The sequence below is a fragment of the Cicer arietinum genome, chromosome 5 (genome assembly GCF_000331145.2).
Source record: "Cicer arietinum cultivar CDC Frontier isolate Library 1 chromosome 5, Cicar.CDCFrontier_v2.0, whole genome shotgun sequence".
NCBI lineage: Eukaryota > Viridiplantae > Streptophyta > Magnoliopsida > Fabales > Fabaceae > Cicer > Cicer arietinum.
The window spans coordinates 25,174,124-25,185,770 of NC_021164.2; the positions used below are offsets into that span (position 1 = coordinate 25,174,124).

Genomic DNA, 11,647 nt, shown 5'->3' on the forward strand with positions numbered 1-11,647 from the left:
ATATGAGCCACTCTCTTATGCCATAACCAGTTTTCATCAGAATTTGATAATAAACAGCAAATAGTACTAGCAGACAAAGCATTAAAATCAAGCATGTATATGTTATTGACCCTGTCACCTACCAACTTTATGTCTTTATTCTCCTTGTGCTCAATTATACAAGACTGAGATGTAAAACATACCTGAAATCCCTTATCGCAGAGTTGACTTATACTAATCAAATTGTGTTTTAAATCCTTTACATAAAGAACGTCTTTGATCACCGTAGTCGATTCGTTCCTTATGTCTCCAATACCGAGTATCTTACCTTTGTTATTGTCACCGTATTTAACATATCCTCCATCTTTTAAGTTTAGAGACAAGAACTTTGACTTGTCTCCAGTCATATGCTTGGAACATCCACTGTCTAGGTACCATGAATGAGTCCTGGATGTCAAGCATATCTGCAAAATGTAATTTAAATTTTGGTTTTAGGTACCCAATTCAAATTGGGTCCTGGAGGGTTAGTTTCAAACATTGGTGTCTTTACTTTCCAAATCTGTTTCCATCCTTTGTTAGCCAGTTTTTTCAGTTTACTATTAAAAACAATATGACGCTTTTTACAGCAAAAGTGACATGAAACAGCAGAGGATGAATTCTGATTTGGTTTAGTGAAGATATCATGCATATGCTTAGATCTAACAAACTTCTGAGTCTTTTTAGCATTCCTGTTTTGTCTATAGCCAATTCCACATTTATTGTGATTCTGTTTAACATTGACATTTGGTCTATAACCAAGTCCAGATTTTTCATTTAGATTTCTTTGGTTTCCCAGAAGCATATCTAAATTGTTTTTACCACTATTGAACTTTTCTAAATCACATTTCAGTGCATAAGTTTCCTTTTTCAGATTTTCATTTGTGTCTTTAAGAGACTCATGTTTCAGCTTAATCTCTTCATAAAGTATGCACTTTTCTTCTAACAATCTTAGTGCTAATTAACTGTTTGATTACATTAACATATTCATAATGTAGTTCATTAAATGCGTCATGTAATTCATCATAAGAAGGATTGAATTTAGAACTTATTTCACTATCAGAATCTGAATCTGTGTTGGCCATTAGACAAAGATTAGCTTCTTCTTCTGAAGATGTAGAGGACTCTTCATCATTATCATTCCAAGCTATGTAGGCTTTTCTAGTCTTAGGAGGTGGTTGATTGCCTTTAGCCTTTGCAGTCTTATTTCTATTTTGCAATTGGAAGCACTCAGATTTTATATGTCCTGTCTTCCCACACTCAAAGCAGGTTATCTTGCTGTCACGCGTCTTTGAATTTGAGGGTTTTCTTGATTTGCTATCCTTCTTTTTCAGAAATAATTGTAACCACACACAAAATACACAAAATACTTGCTATCCTTCCTTTTCAGAAACTTTTTTGACAATCAATTGAATTAAGTTTCTTAAACTGCAAGTTTTGTGGCAATCGATTAGGTAATTGATTGAAAGAATGAACTGGTTAATCATTTATCAGAAACATGTTGCATAATCGCTTGACACATCGATTTCAACCAAAATAGCTGAGCTACTGTAACAAGCCAAATCGATTGGCAAATCGATTGGATTAGAACAGTGGAGTCACTGTGACCAGCCAAGTCGATTGGCAAATCGATTGGATTAAAACATTGGAGTCACTGTGATCAGCCAAGTTGATTGGCAAATCGATTGCATTAAAATGTCTGAGTCACTGTGATCAGCCAAATCGATTTACAAATCGATTGAACTAAATGTTTGAGTTACAGGAAGAATTCAGCTCATTGCCAAATCGATTATGACTATGAATAGGCGTCGACTGAGCAATCGATTGTTTTGATCTCGTTGTTTGAACAAAACACATAATCGATTACTCAATCGATTCTGATATAATCTTAGTATCAGTTTCTGATTTATGCATTAAAAGAATTGATTGACAAATCGATTCATTCTTATATTTTCAAGATTCAAGAAAAACAAGAAACGCGATAATCGATTGGGCAATAGATTAAGCTGGTTTTAAACTTTTATAAAATCGATTGAGAAATCGATTGACCTGATGTTTTTCTGAATATATATAAGCTGATTCAATCACATTTTCTCACAACTAATACACTACACTTGAAACAATTATTCATTACACGTTTTCACAATACAGAAACCAGGAAAAACACGTTGAAAGAAATAATTGTAACCACACACAAAATACTCATTTGGCAAATCCTTTTTGTGTGAAATTCATATTGTGATTGAGTCATCATCATTTGTCCTCTTTTATCTTTTCTGTAAAAACAATCTGTAAAGAAAGTTCTGGAAATCCAGTAGTGTAAACTGGTGACTATCTTTGTTGGTGCGTGTGTTCATCAAGAAGAAGTCTCATCTTGATCTCGTGAGGGTTTGACGAATAACTCTAGGGATAAGGTGTCATTGTAATAGAAGCGAGTGAGTTGGATACATAGGCCATATGTGAGCTGGAAAATCTGTAAAACGTACTCAAGTCGATTCTATTGGAAAGGCTGAAATCTGGTTTAGATTTCAGGACTGGATGTAGGCTATCAAACAGATAGCCGAACCAGTATAAATCCTGGTGCACGATTTTCTTATCTTTTCTCTTTATTTTGATATTGCTTGAATGCTTATTCTTGAATGTTTGTATTGGTGAATTTCTGTCTTGATAAATCTTTTGAATAAGCATTGTATCTGTACTCTTATATTGATAATTCATGCAATTGTGAATCTTTGTTCCTGAATAAATTCTGTAACCAATCATTGTTATTCTAATTAATAATCTTGTAAAATTAGTAAAGACATTTCTCATATATTTTTTAAAAAATAGAGGCCATAATTTCCTACAATAGGAAATTCGCTTCATGATCAATCCAGAATTAATTGCTACCTGGGATAGTGTTTCTTACCGAGGTATGGTTTGTTACTAAAAATTACGTGCTTTCTTCTTTTTGGTACCTTTTTGGTACCAACTTTTAATGGTTGAAGATCGTTTTGATTGCAACAAGATAAAATTTTACCTGCTCTTCATGTACTCAATAATACAATTTTGCTGCTACTGGCATCACCACCACCGTCACAACTCTGGCATACTTATGGCTGCTTCGGCTACATTTGTATGGTACATTATTGTGACATACATGCTATTGATAGTTATAATTTACAACGGAAATTTCTTGCTTTTCAGGAGTTGATTGCTGCTCTTCTTGTATGCTCATTTTTATGTATATTCCCAGTCCATGACAGATATGAGAAACAACTTCAACTAGTTAACTTTGATGAGTTGTTTGCGTAAGAAATCTTAAGCTCTTTAAATTTTTAATCTTACTCACTTGTTCATTCAATTGCTTGTTTTGGCCTTCATTTTCATAATTTTATTTCTCCCAAGTGGTGTCAAGCCGTCAATGGTATTTGCATGTTGTGTGTGTGAATTACTCAACGATAGTAAAAGAGAAGGATAGAAAGAATTGACCAAATCGAATGTCTTGTTTCACATGTTATTACAACTTTTTTTTTTAAAATCCAGGTGATCAGCTATGCTTGTGCATTTTCAGGAGTGTCTATGATGATTACAGTCAAAAACAGGAAAATAAGATTTGGTGCATCATTCACTATTTTCAAAGGATAACCTCTGATATGCCTAAGGGTGTTGTCTCATTTGAGCGAAAAGTACTTGTCTGGGAAGATGATTCCGATCACGTTTCTTATCCTGATACTAACTTTTGGAGCACTTCTGTTATACCACTATGTAGATTTGAGGTATTTGAAGGAGATTTATTTTCAAATGTTCATGAAACTAATCTCTTTTAATGATTCACTTGGTTGGTAATAGGTGATACTTTTGCATTTTAATAGGTTCAAAGTTCAGGTCTCATAGAAGATCACTCAAGTGAAGCTGTCGAAGTGGACTTTGCGAATGAATATCTTGGTTGTGGTGCTCTTCGTAGGGGTTGTGTACAGGTGCAAAACGTTTATAATTATATTTCCATCCTTAGCCTCTTATGCTTAACTGGTAGGTGATTGATAGCTTCTTTAGGACATAGTTCCTATATATATACCTGTGAAGATTCTGCAGCTTGGGATATTTTTGTCACTTGAGCTTTCAGCCTACTAATGTTTAATATATTGCTTGTTATTGTCTGATATAGGAGGAAATTCGCTTCATGATCAATCCAGAATTAATTGCTGGCATGCTTTTCTTGTCGTCCATGGCGCATAATGAGGCTATAGATATTGTTGGCGTGGAAAGGTGATAAGGATCTCAAGAGCATGAAGATGATTAATATTTTAATAAATTAGAATAAACTTTATATATTTTAATTTGGTTTGTATTAGTTTTTAGTTTGCTTTGACTTAGAATTGTAATATTTTTATTATTGATTTAGTTTTTGTTATGTGTAAGTGAAGATATTTTACTTACTTACATTAAGTTTATTTTAGAAAAAAAAAAAGATGTAAGAATAATATAGGCTTAGAGAATTGTGTCACTTATGACCCATTTAAGTTTAGAGATAAACTTAGTATAAATAAGCATTTGTAATCTCATGGGAGGGCAGATTTTGATTATTATTTTTGTGAGGCTTTGCTCTCTAGAGTTCTTGAAAGAGTTTATCTTAAACTTATCAAGGCTGTTAATCCTTGTGGCGTTCTTTTTGGCTTATCAATCCCAATGTTGTGGCGCTATTTTTTTTCTTTGTTTTCGTTGTTGAATAATAATATTGAGTTTCCTTTACGTCAAACCCTGATACTCCAATTCTATCAATTTTCGTGTTCAGTAGCTTGCGTTCATATCTCGAGTTTTACATACTGGTTTTCGGTGATTCAAAAGCCTAACTTGCGTTTCGGAACATCATCTTTCACCTCGTTTTGGAATCGGTCGAATCGGAGTTTCGCAGCGCCGTTTATCGCAATTTCTAGTTATACGGGATTTTCACTCAAATTTGTAAGTTTCGAATCTAGAACGATTCTTAAAGTAAACCATGACTAACAAAATCATATCATATAATGATATGATCTTGTTAGTCATAGTTTACTTTAAGGATCGTTCTAGGTCGGAAACTTATAAATTTGATTGAAAATCGCATATAACTGGAGACTGCGATAAACGGTGCTGCAAAACTCCGAATCGGGCGATTGCAAAGCGAGGTGAAAGATGACGTTCTGAAACACGAATTAGGCTTTTGAATCACTAAAAACCAGTATATAGAACTCGAGATATGAACGCAGGTTACTGATCACGAAAATTAGAAGAATTGGAGTATTAGATTTTGATGTAAAGGAAACTCAATATTATTATTCAGCAAAGAAACCAAGAACAAAATTGGTGCCACAATCTAAGGATTGATAAACCAAGAAGAACGCCACAAGAGTTAACAACCTTGATAAGTTCAAGATGAACTCTTTCAAGAACTCTAGAGAGCAAAGCCTCACAAAAACAATATTCCAAAATCTGCCATTCCATGAGGTTACAAATGCTTATTTATACTAAGTCTATCTCTAAATCTAAATGGGTCATAAGTGACACCATTCTCTAGGCCCATATTAGTCTTTCATCTTATTTTTTTCTTTCTAAAATAAACTTAATGTAAGTAAGTAAAGTATCTTCACTTACACTTAACAAATACTAAATCAATAATAAAACTATTACAATTCTAAATTAAAGCAAACTAAGAATTAATACAAACCAAATTAAAATATATAAAATTTACCCTAATTTATTAAAATATGAATCATCTTTATGCTCTTGAGATCCTTATCATTCCCTCTTTCTTGAAGAAATCCGACCACGAATTTAAGCTCCATTATATCGTACATGAAGAAATAACCCAAACAAACCACAAGCTCATCATATCCACCAGAGTCAAACGGGAAACTAGAAAAGTCACCAAATGTGATATGTCGGTGAAACGCATTTCCATCTTTAATAATTAAGATCTTATCACATTTATAGTAAAGGTAAGAAATTCTAAAGATGAGGATAAAGTTATACCTTTTGAATTTGATATTTATGACCAAAATGACCTTATTGGGATTGAAATTTTTAGCAAACAATATGTTACTTTGTATTTGCAACAGCTTCAAAGTAATTTGAGTTACATAGACATTCTCTTCATCACAAAAAAATGGTGACTCAATAATCTCCTTGTAAGCATCCTTTTGAGGAACCTTTGAATAATCATTTTTAAGCACTAACATTGTTTCGTTCACCTCACTCTTTTGTTTGAAGAGACTTTCAATTTTACCATCATCTTTCACTTTGCTTTCAATGTCAATATATGGATGAAATTTCTCCTTTGGAGACACTTCTTCAATCACTTGCAATAGAGAATTATCACAATTAGACAAATAGTTGACGTCAATTTCTTGTCCTTTGTCCCTCAAATGTTTCTCCTCTTCTTCTTTCTTTTCTTTGATTTTATCTATCTCTCTCAAGGCAAGCTTCTCTACTTTTCTAGCTTGCCTTGAGAGAGATAGATAAAATATCTATTTTATCATACAAATATTTCACATATGATCTTGTTAGTCATGGTTTACTTTAAGGATCGTTCTAGATCGGAAACTTACAAATTTGAGTGAAAATCGAATATAACTGGAGACTGCGATAAACGGCGCTGCAAAACTCTGAATCTGGCGATTCCAAAGCGAGGTGAAAGATGACGTTCTGAAATGCGAATTAGGCTTTTGAATCACTGAAAACCAGTATATAGAACTCGAGATATGAACACAGGTTACTGATCACGATAATTGGAAGAATTGGGGTATTAGGGTTTGATGTAAAAGAAACTTAATATTATTATTCAGCAAAGAAACCAAGAACATAATTGGTGCCACAATCTAAGGATTGATAAACTAAAAAGAACGCCACAAGGGTTAACAACCTTGATAAGTTCAAGATGAATTCTTTCAAGAACTCTAGAGAGCAAAGTATCACAAAAACAATATTCCAAAATCTGCCATTCCATGAGGTTACAAATGCTTATTTATACAAAGTCTATCTCTAAACCTAAATGGGTCATAAGTGACACCATTCTCTAGGCCCGTATTAGTCTTACATCTTACTTTTTTTTCTTTCTAAAATAAACTTAATGTAAGTAAGTAAAATATCTTCACTTACACATAACAAAAACTAAATCAATAATAAAACTATTACAATTCAAAATCAAAGCAAACTAAGAATTAATACAAACTAAATTAAAATATATAAAGTTTATCCTAATTTATTAAAATATGAATTATCTTCATGCTCTTGAGATCCTTATCAAAAGGTTTTCGAGTTATAAAGGGTTAGTGTTACTCAATGGATCTAAATTTCAGTAAGAAATGAATATTTTTAGTGTGGTTTTCTTTACTTTAAAAGTAACATGAAGATTGAAACAAAAATTTAGGTAAGTTCAGATAATATAAATATTATGAAACTGAATCAAGTTAAGTTAAATTAAATTAAACATTGTACAATAAAATGCGATATAATATATATACAACAAAGTGCAATGGAAATTTGGACAGACAAGCAAGTACTTTAGTGACCATCTTTCCACTATTTTATCTCATTATATATTTTCAGCTGTTCAAACATAATTTGTTATTGTGCTTCCTTCCTAAGCTAACAATGATAGTCTCTCCTGATTTCTATAGATATGCATCATCATTTCGATTTTCTGGGGATTATGTGGATGAGAAGGGTTTAGACGCCCTTGGAAGACGTAAAACTAGGATTGTTGCAATCGATGCATTATGTGGCCCAGGGATGAGGCAATACAGGGAAAAATATCTCCTCCGGTTTGTTAATCTTCATTTAAGCCTCTACTTCTCTTTAATCTTGATTTAAGCCTCTACTTCTCTTTAGGACACATATTCACTGGTATTGTGCGAGGGTGAGAATATAAACTCTTTGTTTGTAGAGTTGTTTTTACTTTCTTTTCCTCAATCCTTTTGAGGAATGTGTCTAATTTACTACTAAGAGTAGCTCAAATAGTAGCCATACATTTCATTCTCTCAATAATATTTATTCTTCCGTAAAACCATAATTTAGCTGTTTTTACCTATATAAACTTAGAGAATTACAATGAAGAATTTATGGGGAAAACATTACCAGTTTAGTAACAACAAAGCAATTTACCGATTTGAGTCGTAGAATCAGGCTCTTGCAAGTGTATAGTAAGGCTGGCAACAGTAAATCCACGATGGAACCGACTCTCCCTGAATCCTAACACCAAGTATTAACAATTTAGCATTTAAGTTTGAAATATTTCGGTGAAGAATTCCTTGTCTTTAATCTTCCCTTCAATACATTAGCTTTGAAAAAACCATCCGATTTTTTCTGAATGTGAAGAAAAGTGGTCCATATTGTATTGATCATAGCAGGACGTAATATAACTAATCTTAATATTTTTGTTTTTATTCCATTTTTAAAGTTACAACATATTATGAACTGAGCATGTTCATTCCCGCAGTGAGATCAACAAGGCATTTTGTGGTTTTCTGCACCAATCTACATGTCAACAGTATCAGAAAATTCCACATGAGAACGTATGTTCATCTTTACTTGTTTATTTTCCAAGACATTCTAGAATCAATGTTGTTTTTGTTGTTTCTACTTGGTGCTATTGTTTGCTCTCTTCATTAGTTATATGTTTGAATCATTCTTTGTTTCTCTTAGTTTGATGCTGCCAGTGCCACCTCAACATCTATGGATACAAGTGATGTACCAAATTCATATGACGAAATCAGAAATTCTCAAAATGATTATGTTATGATGGAGAAGAACAATGATATTGGGGTTGTGACTGGAAATTGGGGATGTGGCGCCTTTGGAGGAGATCCTGAAGTAAAGACCATAATTCAGTGGCTTGCAGCTTCTCAAGTAATTTTATATTTTCAGCCATCCGTGTATGAACATGTAGCTGTAGTCACTGTGTACTTATTTGAATAAATTAGAAATATAATGCTTAGATCAAGTCAACCATATCATGTTTAATAATTTCCATTTTAGATTTCTTTCGGGGATAGTCAATAATGCGATTAAATTGAAACATCTAAATTTTGATGGCCAAAGGACCATAAAAATAAGCATGCGGTTAACAAAGTGTGATGAAAATGAAATATTTGAAATTGAATCAAATAAAAAATTTGGCCTCTCGTTTAATTTTGAGTATTTTACAAAAGGTGCTACATGTTGAGAAATCGCAGCATGGAACAAAAGGAAACTTTGGGGTCTCTGGACAGTAACAAGTGTAGTACTTGACTATCATATTACTTACCTTTGACAATTTTTTGAACTTCCATGCTTGAAGTCCTTGAATTTTGTTTTGGTTCGTCATATCCTGCAGGCTAAAAGACCTTTCATAGCATACTACACATTTGGCTTGGACGCATTGCAAAACCTAGACAAGGTAACATGACATTTCCTTCATACAGTGGGAGAATCTAAACATGTGATCAATGGCATTGCTGATAAGCAGCTGCACCGAAAAGAGTTATATATTTTTCTTATTTCACGTTTGAATATTGATCTTTTTTTCTTCCCTAAGATCTTTTTTAAAGAGTTGTACGTACCTATCCAGCCTATTTGCAATTTTACATTCAGATTGAAAGTGACATCAACATCATTGGCTGAGCAAAGTTTATGATTTCCGTATTCAAATTAAGTTTCCATTTTCTTTGTTGTCTGTTTTATATGTGAATATAATGCATTGGAAATAATGATGGCATTTATGAGAGCTAGTGTTGTTGTGAATTGAAAAAATTGAGAAGTTCTACATTGGAGGGATACCACACACTAGTAGGGTATACAAGGTGGAGGTAATGAATTTGGGATGGGCCCCAAGGGGCACCCCAATTTTGTGAAGGAGGGAGAACGCAAGCAATATTGACCACCACACGCGCGCCGCCGCCGCCGCCCGTCCGGCCCAGTTCAGCCCGGCTTTGGCTTTGGCTTATTATTTTGAAACGTTACTTGCGTAACTGCCCTCCACCTAGTCATATCTGATCCAGTCTTCCTCGTTTCCTAGCTGTCCGGTCAAAAGTCAGAGTCAACTTCCTGAGTTTGGGGCGCACGTTTCTGAGAGCACTACTTGGAGCGCACGTTCTGGTGATCCAGTTGAAAAATCACACCAAAAGCTCTCCGTATCTGAGGCTTTTCTCTCTTCTCCCCCTTCTTCATGCTTCATCTCCTTCTTCCTTCTCGAGTGGTCATTGTGCGATATTACGAGTGTCGGTCGTAAGACTGCCATTTTACGAGTGTCAGTCGTAAGACTGCCATATTGAGGGTGTAATTCTAGAACGGTTTTCTACAGTGTAGTAGAACTTCGAATACATAGTATCTGGGCTGTTTTATCCTAGGGACTTCGTGGTTGATAGTCTGCCTTGCACAATTTTGGGCAGTGCCTCGAAATGTCTTAAAGAGAGCGACCTAGTCCGCGACTCAACCCAATAATACTTTTGGTGGCATAAATTGTTTTCAAAGGTTTTCGATTTTCAAAAACAACAATTTTAAGACGTTTTCGAACTGCCATGTCTGTCGACGAAATTACTGGGTCAGGTTCTTCTGCTTCTGACCACAACAAACCATTTCGGTTTGAGGGAAGTCACTTCAAACGATGGCAATAAAAGATGCTGTTTTTTCTAACCACGAAAAAGCTTGCCAACGTTTTGAAGGATGACATTCCTGTTGTACCAGAAGAAGGTGAACAATCTGAAAAGGATAAAATAGCTGCTGAATTAACTCAATGGGAAAATGATGATTACTTATGTAAGAATTATATTCTTAATGAACTTGCTGATGATCTATATGATTACTACAATTCCGACAGCAATACTACTAAACAGGTTTGGGATGCTTTAAAGAAGAAATATGATACTAAGGAAGCTGGAGTCAAGAAGTACGCTGTTAGCCGCTACCTCAAATATCAGATGACAGATGACAGATCAGTGGAAGCTCAGTCTCATGAAATCCAGAAAATAGCTCACGAGATCATCTCTGAAGGTATGTCCCTAGATGAACAGTTTCAGATTGCTATTATTATTGACAAACTGCCCCCTGCTTGGAAAGATTTTAAAAATTCTCTTAGGCATAAAACTAAAGAATTTTCTCTAAAAAGTGTGATAACCCGCCTTAGAATTGAGGAAGAATCTCGCAAGCAAGACTAGAAAGATGAAATTCTTCTTGTGGCAAACAACAAGAAAAAGAAGTTCATCGGAGCAGTTCTAAAGCCAAACGGCAAACACCTGAAGAATCAGAACCGCACTTCAAAGAACAACAACAAGAATGGGAACCCTCAAAGGGTCCCAATTGCTAGGCAGCCACCACCTCCTAGAAATGGCCATCTCCCCTTTCTCTGTTACTATTGTGGGAAAGAAGGTCATATGATACGCAAGTGTAAGAACAAGCCAGGCGCTGTTAATCATGCCAACTTGACTGAAGAGCAATTCGTTGCAATGATAACTGAGATCAACCTCGTTGGTGGATCAGATGGATGGTGGATAGACACTAGCGCCTCACGCCATGTCTGTTATGATCGTGCTATGTTTAAAACATACACTGCTGCTGAAGATAAGAAAGTGTTGTTGGGAGACTCTCACACCACTAATGTTGCTGGAATTGGAGATGTGGAACTAACATTCACATCTGGAAA

General features: G+C 34.5%; 1 protein-coding gene across 1 annotated transcript in view; it reads left to right on the plus strand.

Annotated features, from left to right (window-relative positions):
• The window catches only part of LOC101507719 (poly(ADP-ribose) glycohydrolase 1-like), a 27,285-nt gene that overhangs the window by 8,804 nt on the left and 6,834 nt on the right, over positions 1 to 11,647 (plus strand). Inside the window, exons 4-12 of the mRNA XM_073368672.1 lie at positions 3,202 to 3,305; positions 3,569 to 3,773; positions 3,870 to 3,974; positions 4,163 to 4,263; positions 7,280 to 7,297; positions 7,650 to 7,793; positions 8,468 to 8,543; positions 8,674 to 8,877; positions 9,344 to 9,406. Coding sequence (XP_073224773.1) covers positions 3,202 to 3,305; positions 3,569 to 3,773; positions 3,870 to 3,974; positions 4,163 to 4,263; positions 7,280 to 7,297; positions 7,650 to 7,793; positions 8,468 to 8,543; positions 8,674 to 8,877; positions 9,344 to 9,406 — 1,020 coding nt within the window. The remainder of the gene's footprint in view (positions 1 to 3,201; positions 3,306 to 3,568; positions 3,774 to 3,869; positions 3,975 to 4,162; positions 4,264 to 7,279; positions 7,298 to 7,649; positions 7,794 to 8,467; positions 8,544 to 8,673; positions 8,878 to 9,343; positions 9,407 to 11,647) is intronic.